The sequence below is a fragment of the Pristis pectinata genome, chromosome 5 (assembly GCF_009764475.1).
Source record: "Pristis pectinata isolate sPriPec2 chromosome 5, sPriPec2.1.pri, whole genome shotgun sequence".
In the NCBI taxonomy this organism is placed as follows: Eukaryota; Metazoa; Chordata; class Chondrichthyes; order Rhinopristiformes; family Pristidae; genus Pristis; species Pristis pectinata.
In genome coordinates, this window is record NC_067409.1 from 10812915 (window position 1) to 10828505 (window position 15591).

Here is a 15591-nt window from a genome sequence, read left to right on the forward strand (position 1 = left end):
GATTATGCCCAATAAAACTTCATCAACCAACCCTTAATACATAATCACGCTTTTAGTCCTCCTGTTAGCTAATATTATGGCACATGGGATGGTCTTGTGGGGGAATAAAAGAGAGTTAAATTAAAACCTCCAAAAAGACTTTGCAAACTAGTGTCTGGAAGACATCTGCACTGCAAAGATTAAGCTGCTAGGGGGAAAAAGAATCATTAAGTGTTTTTGTTTTGAGAGGATAGGAACTGAAACCTTCACAAGAGCAAAGTATTCACAAGAGCTACAGGGGGTGAGGCAAGCACAAAACAAAATGAGACCAATAATGCCCAGATACCTTATAGGCAATATTCTACAACCCTACAGTTATTTACATCGGTGCTTTACAAGGTAAATGGTAGCACTTCCTAAGAATTTGGAACTTATTAAACTCCCTTGTCATAAAAGCCAACTTACATTAAAATAGCTCTACAAAGACAACACAACTAACAAAATATATAATAAAATCATACAGGTAGAAAAAATCTGAGGTATTTCTGGTTTTTGAGGTGGTTTGTGGTCGTGAGTTTTTGTTTTCTCGTTAAAACCTCGGAAGCCACGTTATGTAGTCGGTGTTGTGTTTTTGTCTTCTTGAAACATTGCATGTTGCAAAATAAAGAGAGCAGCATTCGGGACATTCACGGACTTAAAACTGCTTATGGCGTGTGTAAATATGCGGCCATAAAATATGCACCTCTTTCTTTTTTTTAAGACAAAATAAACTCGTTTTCTTTCCCCCAGCCTCTCCCCCCCACCCCCGCGTGCTCGTTGGATAATGACGCACCCGAAAACACAACCCCCACCCACCCCAATCCCCCCAAAATTTGCCAGTTACCTGAGAATTACTTTCGGAGCTACTACATGTACTTGCTTTGTCCAAATGCTGCCAAGTCTGTTCACTCCTCCCTTCGCACCCCACTTTCTCCACCCGCCCCACCCCCTCCCCCCCACAACTCCCCTCGCGCGCTACGCCCGTTTCCACGCCAACGGCCGGGGAGCTCCTTCCCGCCTCTCCTTCGGTGCGGGCGGGCACGCGCACGAAATCGCGCGCGTTACAGTGGACACCCGTTCTGCCCGTTAAAAAAAGACCGCTTTGAAGCACTCACCGTCGAAAGAGTGTGTGTGTGTGTGTTTGAGAGAGAGAGAATGTGTGTGTGTGTGTGTCTGAGAGAGAGAGAATGTGTGTGTGTGTGTGTGTGTGTGTGCGTGCACGCGCGCGCGCCTGTGTAGATCCCTTGAGGAAGGTAAATTGCGTGTAACAGTCAAAAGGTTTCCTCCTATTGGGTGCAGCATTTTGTTTTGTCTTCCTGTTTTGCCTTTTTTTTTGCCAGTGGTACAGGTTTTCGCAAATTTTCTTTTTTTTAAAAAAAAGTCACAAACATGCTGTCGAGAAGACAGAGAAAGCTACAAATGAGTGAAGAAAGAAAAAAAACACTCACACGGCTGAAATGGACTCAAGTCTGAGGTACCTGCACCTTGGTAGGTTTTTTTTTTGCTGCATTCACTGGTCGGTACCTGAATGCTTTTGAATCAAGATGTCCATCAAATACAGTAGAGTCCTGTGTGTGCTGGTAAATAGCTCCGGATCCGATGAGAGTGACCAGAAGTCGGGTTAGGTTAGCAGCTGTGTTGTGTGGGTTTGACTTCCGCCCCGCGGGATCAGATGCTGGACTCTTTGGGGGGCAGGTCCACGTTGGTGAGAGTGGAGACACGGCTCACCAGGCAGTCGGAGGTAGTGCCGTTGATCAGCCTGCGTGTCTGCGCAATGCGCTCCACCACGCAGCCGGCCGACAGGCGAGCCTCGGCGTCGTGGTCCCAACACTCCTCGATCGTCTCGCAGAACAGCGCCAGCCCCTAGAGTGGTGGTAGATGAAAGGGAGCGATGCAAGAACGTAAGAAACAGGAGCAGGAGTTGGCCATCTGGCCCGTCGAGCCTGCTCCGCCATTCAATAAGATCATGGCTGATCTGGCCGTGGACTCAGCTCCACCTACCTGCCTTTTCCCCACAACCCTTAATTCCCCTACTGTGCAAAAATCTATCTGTGTCTTAAATATACTTAATGATGTAGCCTCTGCTGCTTCTCTGGGCAGAGAATTCCATAGATTCACTACTCTCTGGGAAAAGCAGTTCCTCCTCATCTCCGTCCTGAATCTACTCCTCTGAATCTTGAGGCTCTGTCCCCTGGTTCTAGTCTCACCTACCAGTGGAAACAACTTTCCTGCCTAACCCCCTCATCTCCAGAATCAACCTGGTAAACCTCCTCTGCACCACCTCCAAAGCCAGTATATCTTTCCTCAAGTAAGGAGACCAGAACTGCACACAGTACTCCAGGTGCGGCCTCACCAGTACCCTGTACAGTTGCAGCATAACCTCCCGGCTCTTGAATTCAATCCCTCCAGCAATGAAGGCCAACATTGCATCTGCCTTCTTGATAACCTGTTGCACCTGCAAACCAACCTTTTGCGATTCCTGCGCAAGCGCTCCCAAGTCCCTCTGCACAACAACACGCTGCAACCTTTTGCCTTTTAAAAAATTCAATTTTCTATTTTTCCTTCCAAAGTGGATGACCTCACATTTACCAATATTATACTCCATCTGCCAGACCCTTGCCCACTCACTTAACTTATCTATATATCTCTGCAGACTCTCCGTATCCTCTGCACAATTTGCTTTTCCACTCAATTTAGTGTCAATTCAGCAAACTTAGATACTCTACAGTTGGTCCTCTCTTCCAAATCATTAATGTACATCATGAACAGTTGCAGGCCTAGTACTGACCCCTGTGGCAACCCGCTGACCACTATTGCCAACCAGAGAAACACCCATTTATCCAACTCTCTGCACTCTATTGGTTACCAATCCTCTATCCATGCTAATATATTATTCCCAATTCCATGCATCCTTATCTTATGGACAAGTCTTTTGTGCGGCACCTTATCGAATGCCTTCTGGAAATCCAAGTATACAACATCCACCTGTTCCCCTCGATCCACTGTACTCATTATATCCTCAAAGAACTCCAGTAAGTTTGTCAAACAGAACCTGCCCTTCCTGAATCCACGCTGTGTCTACCTGATGGAACCACTTCTATCCAGATGTCTCGCTATTTCCTCTTAATGATGGCTTCAAGCATTTTCCCGAATACAGACATTAAGCTAACTGGCCTATAGTTACCTGCCTTTTGCCTACATCCTTTTTTAAACAGTAGTGTGATGTTCACTGAATCCGCCGGGACCTGCCCAGAATCCAGAGAATTTTGGTAAATTATCACAAACGCTTCTACTATAACTTCCGCCATTTCTTTCAGTTCCCTGGGATACATCCCATCAGGACCAGGGAACTTGTCTACCTTTGGGCCCACCAGTTTGCTCATCACCACCTCTTTAGTGCCCCCCCCCCCCCCACCCCCATCACATCCATAACATCTCCCTTTGGTATGTTAAGACGTGTCCTCCACCCTGAGGACCGACACAAAATAGTCATTCAAGGCCTCAGTCATTTCCACATTACCCAATATTAATTCCCCCTTCTCATCTTCCAAGGGACCTACAGTCACTTTACCCACCCTTTTCCACTTTATATAATTATAAAAACTTTTACCATCTGTTTTTATATTTTGTGCTAGTTTACTTTCATAGTCTATCTTCCCTTTCCTTATTGCTTGCTTAGTGGTGCTTTGTTGCTTATTAAAGTTTTTCCAATCTTCCAGTTTCCCACTACTGTTGGCACTCTTGGGAACAACTCAAATTGTTGAAATTGCACTCATGTTTTCCTCAGATTGAATAGTTCCCTAGTACGATTAAATGGACTTGACGTCACAATCTACCTTGTTATGACTTTGCAGCTTACTGTCTACCTGGACTGCACTCTCTCTATAACTGTAACACTTTATTCTGCTTGCTTATTGTTTTACTTGAACCACCTCGATGCACTGTGTAATGAATTGACCTGTACGATCAGTATGCAAGACAAGTTTTTCACTGTACCTCGGTACACGTGACAATAATAAACCAATTTACCAGGGTCATGCATTTAAATTGAGAAAGGAAAAGTTCAAAGGAGATGTCGCGGGCAGGTTTTTTCTCTTTTACCAGATTATTAGATCGAGCCTTTGCAATTTCTACATCTTCAGCATTAAACCTGCAACCCTTTCATCAATGCGCTGCATTGCCTGATAGGGTGGTGGAGGCAAATTCATTGGGGGCTTTTAAGAGGGGCTTGGATGAGCACATGAATGAAAGGAAAATAGAGGGATATGGGCATTCTGCAAGTAGAAGGGATTAGCTATGTCAGCACAACACTGTGGGCCGAAAGGCCTGTTCTGTGCTGTGCTGTTCTATGTTCTATGTTCAGATTTCATACATTAGGTGGGCCAAAGGGCCCACTTCTGTGCTGTCACTATGACTTCATTAACAGAGCTTGTTAGTAGCTCACAAATAGCTAGAAATAGAAATAGGCACAGTAGTGTAGGGGTTAGCGTAATGCTCTACAGCACCAGCGACCTGGGTCAAAATCCGGCCGCTGTCTTTCAGGAGTTTGCATGTTCTCCCCGTGTCTGCATGGGTTTCCTCTGGGTGCTCCGGTTTCCTCCCACATTCCAAAGACGTACGGGTTAGGAAGCTGTGGGCATACTATGTTGGCGCCAGAAGCGTGGCGACACTTGCGGGCTGCCCCCAGAAGACTCTACACAAAAGATGCATTTCACTGTGTGTTTCAATGTACATGTGACTAATAAAAGATATCTAAAAAAAAAAGTTCTGAAAGAACCCAGGCAGAACTCCTGCCCTCTCTGCTTCAGCTCCGCACCCTGTGCAAACCTTTTTCTTTCTACTCCTGCCACTGGCGACTACGTCTTCAGCCAACTGGGTCCCAGGCTCTCAAACTCCCTTCCTACTCAAGTCCTAAAATGCAGACTCCAACATTCGCCCAAGCCTGACAGGACCTGGCTGTGCGCATTCAGGCCAACTTGGCTATCAAACTAATTCTAAGTCCTCATGCTCGGGTCAGTTTCAATTTGGCTGTGGTTGGGTGAGATTTTAATTTTATATCCAGTTAGTTCTCCATTCCAAATCAGCAAACACACACAAACAGAAATACTCAACAGGTCAGGCAGCGTCTGTGGTGACAGAAACAGAGGTAGCATTTCAGGTTGCTGACAAGAACTGATGACAGGCCATCAGCTTGAAACATTAACTCTTTATCTTCACACAGTTGCCGATTGACATGATGAGTATTTCCAGCATTACTTCAGATTTTCAGCATCCAGGGGTTTTTTTTTGGCTTTAAGGAGAATCACAAGAACTGGTTCATGGAGATGGAGCAGGATACCATTCAGCCAATGGACCATACCAGCTCCCAGCAGAGTGATCCCATTGGTCCCATCACCCCCCCGCCCCCACAAAGTCACAGGGAGAACGTGCAAACTCCAGACAGACAGCATTCGAGGTCAGGATCAATCACAGGTGCAAGGAGGTTCAAACCATTGTCTGTGGGTTTTTTTTCATACCACAGCCAATGTTTTCTCCACTGAGTTGCAGTTCTGGTCACCCCATTACAGGAAGGATGTGGAGGCTTTGGAAAGGGTGCAGAAGAGGTTCACCAGGATGGTGCCTGGATTAGAGAGCATGAGCTACAAGGAGAGGTTGGACAAACTTGGGTTGTTTTCTCTGGGGCGGCAGAGGCTGAAGGGAGACCTGATACAAGTTTATAAAATTATGAGAGGCATAGAGTAGACAGCCAGTATCTTTTACCCAGGGTCAAAATGTCTAATACCAGAGGGCATGCATTTAAGTTGAGATGGGAAAAGTTCAAAGGAGATGTCAGGGGCAGGTTTCTTTCTTCCTTTTTGCTTTTACACAGAGTGGTGGGTGCCTGGAATGTGCTGTCAGGGGTGGTGATGGAGGAAGATATCATAGAGGGGTTTAAGAGGCTTAGATAGGCACATGAATGGAGGGATATGGACCATGTCCAGGCAGTAGGGATTAGGTGTCATTAGTTTAATTAGTTCGGCACAGAATTGTGGGCTGAAGGGCGTGTTCCTGTGCTCTACTGTTCTATGTTCTATGAGTTTCCGCACTGTGCAAGGGAACTGGACAGATTCTTCACAGGTAATGCAATGAAAGGACCAGCTACTCACCGGATGTTTATACCAGCATTCTTTTAGGACAGGCCTCAACTTCTTGTGGACAACCACGTCCTGCAGGTCTTCCAGTGTCGGGTGTTGGCCGATCTCTTCCTCGAATGGCAGAGTGTACTCGTCGATGGGCCCTGCCCGGGTAGAGAGGCAAGAGGTGGTGGTTAGTACTGGTGTCAGATGTCACAGCCGGAGCAAGATCAAAGCAACACCAAACACGTCTAGTCCTGGAAACCTGAAATATAACACACAGTGTTGTAAACACTCAGCAGGATAGGGCAGCATCTGTGGAGGGAGAAACGGTCAATGTTTCAGGTGGGTGACATTCCATCAGAATTAAGTACATGACAGAATAACTAGTGACATTTCTCCCTCTGACGAATATATCATAGACTTGAAGTCATTGGGAAAATAGTGTCATAAGACTAATATAGCACGGAATTAAAGGCAGGCATGGTAGTGTAGCGGTTAGCGTAACACTATCACAGCGCCAGCAACCCGGGTTCAATTCCGGCCGCTGTCTGTAAGGAGTTTGTACGTTCTCCCCATGTCTGTGTGGGTTTCCTCCGGGTGCTCCGGTTTCCTCCCACATTCCAAAAGACGTACAGGTTAGGAAGTCGTGGGCATGCTATGTTGGCGCCAGAAGCATGGCAACACTTGTGGGCTGCCCCCAGAACGCTATGCAAAAGATGCATTTCACTGTATGTTTCGATGTACATGTGACTAATAAAGATATCTTATCTTATAGACAGGCCCTTTGGCCCCAACTAGTCCATGCTGACTATGATGGCCATCTAAGCACGGCTGTTTGTAAGGAGTTTATACGTTCTCCCCATGTGTCTGTGTAGGTTTCTTCCGGGTGCTCCGGTTTCCTCCCACATTCCAAAGACGTACAGGTTAGGAAGTTGTGGGCATGCTATGTTGGCGCCGGAAGTGTGGCGACACTTGCAGGCTGCCCCCAGAACACTCGACGCAAAAGATGCATCTCACTGTGTGTTTTGATGTACATGTGACTAATAAAGATATCTTATCTTATCATTTGCCTGCACTTGACCTATATCCATCTAAACCTTTCCTATCCATGCACCTGTCCAACTGTCTTTTGAATGTTGTTACTGTACCTGCCTCCACCACTTCCTCTGGCAGCTCGTTCCATATACACAACACCGCCGGGTGAAAAAGTTGCTCCTCCAGGTTCCTATTAAATCTCTCCCCTCTCACTCTAAACCCTCTAGTTTTTGATTCCCCTTCCCTGGGACAAAGACTGTATGCATTCATCCTATCTGTGCCCCTCATGATTTTATACACCTCTGTAAGGTCACCCCTTAATCTCCCAGGAATAGTGTCCTAACTTGCTCAACTTCTCCCTATAAACACAGAGTTGGATTTGGTTCAGTGCTCATTAAAGTAGGCTTTCCGCCTGGGATGTGGAAAGCAGGTGGGCTTTGTCTGAGGAAGATGATACCTTCACAATTGGTCCAGAACAGTAAGTCAGTGGTGGACACGAAGGCAGAATACTAATGCAAAGACTGGGCTGCAAAAGATTCTTCTCCGGCAGAACTCTCATCAACACACAACCACAACTGACCACAAGTCTGAAGTCTCAGTAGCGTCCTTCTGCAACCACTGGACTTCCTAAAGGACTTACAATAGTGAGGGACTTCTCGAAACATGGTTGCTCTTATGATCTGAGAAATGGGGCAACCAATGTGGGCACAGAAAGATCCAACAGCACAGCCATTCACCTGCTTTAGTTTGGTTGGCAAATAAACACCAGAAAGATATTACGCTCCCCTTTAAAAGAGCATGGGATCCTCTGTGTCAGCCCAAGAGCAGAGGGCTGTGTGAAAGCCTGCACCTTGGACTGTGCAGCACTCCTTCAGTGCTGCACTGGAGTCTCGCCCAGGGACTTGAACCCTTCCAGGTCCAAAGACAAGACCCCTTTGGACCTGGAGGCGCGAGGGCTGTGTCATCGCGCCAATGAGGCACCGAACGGTTTGCCGTGTAACAAAGCAGCAGGAACGAATACTTGCCGTCGGCTGCGGTACACCTCATGATCATTTCCCAGAGCACCAGCCCCATGGCGTACATGTCTATCCTGAGGAAGGCATCTCGCTGGAAGTTAATTGCCCCCTCCAGCACTTCGGGGGCCATATATCTTCGTGTTCCAACCTAGGAAGAGAGAAGGTCCCCAATTAACAAACCGCAGAACCATTACATCAGAGGAGGCCATTCCCAGCCCACTTCCAGACTGATTTTGGGATAACTATCCCGTCTCCCCGTGAGCCGTTCTTTCCACAGTGCCCTGCTAGTAATTTCCCTTGGAGGACCTGTCCAATTTCCTTTTAAAAGCCCTGATTCCACCAAGCTCACAGCCGACGAGCTTCAAACCCCAAACCACCCTCAGAGTGACGGTGTTTCCTCACAGTCCCCTTGTATAGTTATAGAGTGTAGAAACCAGGCCATTCGGCCCCACTTGTCCATGCAGACCCAGATGTCTACCTGAGCTAGTCCCATTTGCCTGTGCTTGGCCCATGTCCTTCTATACCTTTTCTATCCGTGTACCTGTCCAAATGCTTTTTACATGTTGTAATTGTACCCACCTCTATAGTTTGCTCTGACTGCTCGTTCTATATACCCAGCATCCCCTCTGTGGAAAAAGTTGCCCCTCAGGTCCCTTCTAAATCTTTTTCCATTCATCTTAAGCCCATGCCCTCTAGTTTTAAACTCCTGGGAAAAATTATCATCTGTCTTATCTCTGCCCCTCATGATCTTATATATAAGCTCACCCCTCAGCCTCCTACACTCCAGGGAAGTCCCAGTCTCTCCTTATAACCCAAGCCCTCCAGTCCTGGTAACAACCTTGTGAATCTTTCTTGCACCCTATCCAGCTTAATGACGTCCTTTCTGTAGCTGGGCGACCAGAACTGCACTCAATACTCCAAGTGTGGTCTCACCAATGACAAGCGCAAGTTGGAACCGGATGCCCCAACTTGTGCATCTTTTGCCCTTCCCCCATGATCTGCCCCTGGTCTTCGAATTACCTGCAAATAGGGACAGCTTCCCTCTGTTCATCCTACCTAACCCCACCGTGGCTTTGTACACCCATCACCCCGCAGCCTCCTTTGCCGCAAGATCGACAAGCTTAATTATGGGTTAATCTTTGAATGCAATGAGATGTGGGGAAAGTGGGTTTATGGAGAAAGAGATTCAGCCAGAATCACGCTGCATGGTCCAAGATCCTCTTGTTTCAGTCAACAATACACGAGGGTTAGGTTAGGGTTACCCACGTGCGACATCTTTAAACAAGAACGACACAAACTGGGCAAAGGGCCTAAACTAGACTTTGACACACCATTGCAACAGACTCTTCCATGACTTAGTAGAACTGCTGATCCTGACTAGCGCTACCAAACCACAAGAGTAGTACAAACACGGGAGATAGGAGCGCGAGTAGGCCATTGACCCTTCAAGCCTGCTCATCAAGATCATGCCTGACATTGCAGGAAAAGGGAGCGATCTCCCTACCCCTCAAAATACCCAAGAATCCCAATTTTTGGACAGACACAATGACTGAGCCTCCGCAACCCTCTGGGGTAGAGGACTCTAAAGGTTAACCACCCTGAGCGAAAAAGTCTCTCCTCACCCAATTCTAAATGGCCTGTGTGACACCACTGGTTCTAGACACCTCAGCCCCAGGAAACAGTCGCCTGGTTGAGCCCTGTGAGAATTTTTCAACTTTCACCGAGATCACTTCTCATTTTCCCATACACAGGATTAATCTACTCGATCTCTCCTCGTACAACAAGCCCGCCATCTGAGGAACCAGTCTAGTAAATCTAATCAAAACCAGGCCAACTGTCCAAGCACAAGGACCCAGCGCCATAGGGGCAGGCACGGTAGTGTAGCGGTTAGCATAACGCTTTACAGCGCCAGCGACCCGGGTTCAATTCCGGCTGCTGTCTGTAAGGAGTTTGTACGTCCTCCCCACGTCTGCATGGGTTTCCTCCGGGTGCTCCGGTTTCCTCCCACATTCCAAAGACGTACGGGTTAGGAAGTTGTGGGCGTGCTATGTTGGCGCTGGAAGCGTGGCGACACTTGTGGGCTGCCCCCAGAACACTCGACGCCAAAGATGTATTTCACTGTTTCGATGTACATGTGACTAATAAAGAAATCTTATCTAGGGTGCACAATTAAACAGCAGGTATTGACTGCTTCACGTGAACAAGGAATTTCATTGCATCCTGGTGTATACGACATTAAACCAATCTGAAATGTGTGCTGCCATCTGAAGAGTTGTGACTGGTATCTAAAGCAGACAGAATGGCTCTCCTTGAGCTACACCGCCAGGACTGGTAGTGGAGACAGATATGATAACGGCACTTAAGAGGCTCATAGATAGGCTCATGAGTGTGCAGAGAATGGAGGGAAATGGACGATGTGCAGGGAGAAGGGATTAGGCATCATTTGCTTAATTAGTGCAGCACAACATTGTGGGCCGAAGGGCCTGTTCCTCTGCTGTACTGTTCTATGTCCTTCTGCCCTTTGCTCTCTCTACACTGCCGATTTCACTGGGCTGGGTGGAGGTCACACTGAAAAGTTATCCTGGTGGGTTCCATCACTGCCTGTCCTTCAACATCCATTGGGTTAATATCTTCCTGGGGCCCCTTGTGCACGAATGCAAATGGCTCTCTCTGTCACACATGGGCGGAACCCTGCAGGGTGGTGGCAGTCACTGCTCCCCATGTCTGCACAGATGTTCTTTTGGGGCCGTGGAGATTCCCGCTGTACTGGAGTGAGGGGTATTAATCACAATGTCACCGCACCCATTCACCAGCCTCACAATAGGGGCATCCAACACTCTGCCCCTCCCACAGCCCCATCACAAGCAATCAGCCTGGTTAATCTGAATACCATATGGAAGATGCAGGAAAGAATCTCTGTGTTGAAAACACAAAGGGGGTGGGTGATTGATGCAGAATGAAAAATCCTCCCAAGAGGACATGGCTCCCACGTTTCTCGTTGGTATTCCTGCTCGGATTGCCTTTAGATAAGGATATGGATCTCATGAGAAGCAAGGAAGAGCAGGCCATCAAGCTTGCTTCACCAATCAGTGGGATCGGGTCTGATCCTGTGTCTCCCTGTACCACCTCATCCCCACGTCTCACAATACCCCCTTCATATCGAAAATATTAAGCGTGTACAAAATATTAAGAGGAATAGATAGAGTGGACAGCCAGCGCCGATGCTCAATACAAGAGGGCATGGCTTTAAAGTAATGGGTGGGAAGTTCAAGGGAGATATCAGAGGGAGGTTTTTTTACCCAGAGAGTGGTTGGGGTATGGAATGTGCTGCCTGGGGTAGTGGTAGAGGCAGGTACATTGGTCAAATTCAAGAGATTGCTAGATAAGCATATGGAGGCATTTAAAATAGAGGGATATGTGGGACGAAGGGGTTAAATAGTATTAGGCAAGGTTTAAAGGTTGGCACAACATTGTGGGCCAAAAGCCTGTATTGCACTGTACTGTTCTATGAAAAGTCTATCAACTTAGCAAAGGTACAAATTAGGAGCAGGAGGAGGTCATGTGCTCCCTTGGGTCTGATCCACCACTCAGTAAGACTGTAACCAGAACTCCATATCCCTGCTCCCCCGTCACCTTGCTTCTCCTCCCCCCTCCACTGACAAGAATATCTACCTCTGTGGCGACTCACCGTCTAGTCGGGCGAACCGGCTGAGCAGTCGGGTCTCGCGGCGTCGGAGCGACGAGGCCCAAGATGGCGGCGGGCCTCGTCTTTCCGAGCGATGGGGAGAACCCGCGCGCGGGGAAGTCCTGATGACGTAGGACTTAGGTCATTGCCGGTTGTTTTGGGCGGGAACAGTCTCCCTTAAAGGGCCCGCGCAAGGCGGGAAAAAAAATCAGTTCTGTTTGGCAATCCTCCGAGTAGAGTCTTGTTTTATTCCGCGGTAGCAACCGCCACATTGGTGACCCCGACGGTCCAAACGGCTTTTGGACCCGCGAAATGAACGACAGCGCAGCAGCCAACGCAGTGGCCCTCAAGCTGCCCACCTTTTGGACACTTCGTCCCAGCGTCTGGTTTGACCAGGCCGAAGCGTAATTCCACCTTCGGCAGATCACCTCCGACTCCACTAAGTACTACCATGTGGTTAGCTCTCTGGACCAGGAGACAGCCGCCCAGGTTAGAGACTTCATCCAGTCGCCTCCGGAGGAAGATAAGTACCCGGCTTTCAAAGACCCTTTGATTCGGAGCTTCGGCCTCTCCCGTCGTGAGCGCGCCGCCCGCCTGCTTCATCTGGATGGCCTGGGGGACAGATCCCCATCCGCCCTAATGAATGAGATGCTGGCATTGGCCAAGGGACACAAGCCATGCCTGATGTTCGAACAGGCCTTCCTCGAACAGCTCCCCGATGACATCCACTTGTTGTTAGCTGACGCCGACTTCAGCAACCCCCGTGAGGTGGCCGCCCGGGCAGATGTTCTGTGGAGGGCCAAGCGCGAGAGCGGTTCGTCCGTCAGTCAAATCACCAGGCCGCGAGCCCAACGCCCGCCTCGCCCGGCCCCAGCAACCGAGCAACCACGCCCCAGGAACGCAGACGACGACACGAGTGACCAGCTGTGCTTCTACCATCAGAGGTGGGGTGCGGAGGCCCGTCGATGCCGCCCACCCTGCAAGTTTCAGGGAAACGCCAGGGCCAGCCGCCGCTGATGGCTACGGTGGCTGGCCGCCGACAGAGCCTCCTCTTCGTTCAGGACAAGAAATCTGGACGGCGTTTCCTCGTTGATACTGGAGCGGAGGTCAGTATTTTGCCCCCGACAGGCCACGACACTCGTGACAGGCCACCAGGTCCTCTACTCAATGCCGCCAACGGTACAACGATACGGTCTTTCGGCACCCGTACACTTCAATTACAATTTGGCGGCAGCCGTTTTACCTGGACCTTTACCCTTGCCACTGTCACCCGACCACTCCTAGGAGCCGATTTCCTTCGGGCCCACAACCTGTTAGTCGACCTGTGAAGGAAGCGGTTAGTTCACTCTAGCACTCTCCGGACCTATCCCCTGGGAGAAATCAGCCCACCAGCCCTGTGCCTGGACTCCATTTCCCTTTCTGGCGACGATTTCGCCAAGCTCCTAGCCGAATTCCCATCGATTTTGGCACCTTCGTTTACAAATTCTAGGCCCACACACGGGGTACGACACCACATCATTACCACAGGGCCACCCCTTCATGCCCGAGCACGACGATTACCTCCAGACAAGCTCCACCAGGCAAAGGAAGAGTTCCGTCACATGGAGGAGCTGGGGATTGTTCGCAGGTCAGACAGCCCCTGGGCCTCCCCCCTGCACATGGTCCCCAAAGCCACCGGAGGGTGGAGGCCCTGCGGCGACTACCGCAGGCTGAATGACGCCACCACCCCAGACTGCTATCCCATCCCTCACATCCAGGACTTCGCAGCGAACTTACACGGGGCCCGCATCTTTTCCAAAGTGGACCTCGTTAGGGGATACCACCAAATCCAGGTCCATCCGGATGACGTCCCCAAAACTGCGATTATCACCCCATTCGGCCTGTTCGAATTCCTTCGGATGACGTTCGGCCTTAAGAACGCCGCGCAGACCTTCCAGCGGCTGATGGACGCGGTAGGCCGAGACCTGGACTTCGTGTTCATTTACTTGGACGACATACTGATCGCCAGCCGTAACCGCCAGGAACACCTTTCCCACCTCTGCCAGCTGTATTCCCGCCTCCGCGATTTCGGCCTCACGATCAACCCGTCCAAGTGCCAATTCGGACTGGACTCTATCGATTTCTTCGGCCACAAAATCACCAGCGACGGGGCAACACTCCTACCCGCCAAGGTGGACGCTATCCGCCATTTTGCCCGCCCCGACACAGTCAAAGGCCTACAGGAATTCCTTGGGATGGTCAACTTTTACCATCGGTTCATCCCTAAAGCAGCCCGTATCATGCGCCCTCTGTTCTCGCTGCTGGCTGGTAAGGGCAAGGACATCACCTGGACTGACGAGGCTGCGGCTGCTTTCGTTAAGGCCAAAGACGCCCTGGCAGACGCCACGATGCTGGTACACCCCAGGACTGACATCCCGACTGCCCTCATGGTAGACGCGTCCAACACCGCGGTGGGTGGGGTACTGGAACAGCTACTCGAAGGCCGCTGGCAACCCTTGGCATTTTTCAGCAAACACCTTAGACCACCTGAACTGAAGTACAGCGCTTTTGATCGGGAACTTCTAGCACTGTATCTGGCGGTCCGGCATTTCCGATACTTTCTAGAAGGCAGGCCTTTCACCGCTTTCACCGATCATAAGCCTTTGTCCTTTGCCTTCTCCGAAGTTTCCGATCCCTGGTCAGCTCGTCAGCAGAGACATTTATCCTACATTTCTGAGTTCACAACTGACATCCAACATGTCTCCGGAAAGGATAATGTCGTTGCTGATGCACTTTCCAGACCGACCATCCACAACCTATCCTTGGGTGTCGACTACACGGCCCTAGCTGACGCACAGCAAGCCGACGACGAACTGCCCAGCTACAGAACCGCAGTCTCGGGTCTGCAGCTCCGAGATTTCTTGGTTGGTCCAGGTCAGCGGACCCTACTTTGCGACGTTGCGACTGGTCAGCCCCGCCCTATAGTCCCTGCAGCCTGGCGGAGACGCGTTTTTGACTCGGTACATGGGTTGGCACACCCGTCCATCAGATCTACTGTCCGACTGGTCGCCAGCAAGTTTGTCTGGCATGGCCTGCGCAAACAGGTCAGTGAGTGGGCCAGGACTTGTCCACACTGCCAGACGTCAAAAATCCAGCGACACACCAAGGTCCCACCACAGCAGTTCGAGCCTACCCGTAGGAGGTTCGACCACATACACGTCGACCTCGTGGGCCCTCTGCCGGTTTCAAGAGGAGCCCGGTACCTCCTTACTATCGTGGACCGGTTCACGAGGTGGCCTGAGGCAACCCCCCTGACTGACATCACAACTGATTCCTGCGCCCGAGCGCTGCTCACAACTTGGGACTCACGTTTTGGCGTTCCGGCCCACATCACTTCAGACAGAGGCACCCAATTCACTTCCAGTCTCTGGGCTGCATTAGTGAACCTGCTAGGGACGCAGCTGCACACCACCACGGCCTACCACCCTCAATCAAACGGGTTGGTGGAATGTTTTCACCGCCATCTAAAATCGGCCTTGATGGCCCGCCTGAAGGGTCCTAACTGGGTTGACAAGTTGCCTTGGGTCCTGCTCGGCATACGCACTGCCCCCAAAGAAGACCTCCGCACTTCGTCAGCTGAGCTTGTATACGGGGCGCCACTAGTTGTCCCCGGGGATTTCATACCTGCCCTTCGGGACCAAGGGGAACAACCCCCAGCAGTCCTACAAAGACTGCGCGAGAA

At 50.0% G+C, this 15591-nt stretch overlaps 1 protein-coding gene across 2 annotated transcripts in view; it reads right to left on the bottom strand.

Annotated features, from left to right (window-relative positions):
- Window positions 1-1004: 1004 nt before the first annotated feature.
- acvr2ba (activin A receptor type 2Ba) overlaps window positions 1005-15591 on the bottom strand; it is a 140119-nt gene continuing 125532 nt past the window's right edge. For both annotated transcript variants that reach the window (XM_052015782.1, XM_052015783.1), the window contains exons 9-11: window positions 8195-8333; window positions 6165-6295; window positions 1005-1881 (exon numbers count right to left, since the gene is read on the bottom strand). In XM_052015782.1, the coding sequence (XP_051871742.1) occupies window positions 1687-1881; window positions 6165-6295; window positions 8195-8333 (465 nt within the window). In that variant the 3' untranslated portion in view covers window positions 1005-1686. The remainder of the gene's footprint in view (window positions 1882-6164; window positions 6296-8194; window positions 8334-15591) is intronic.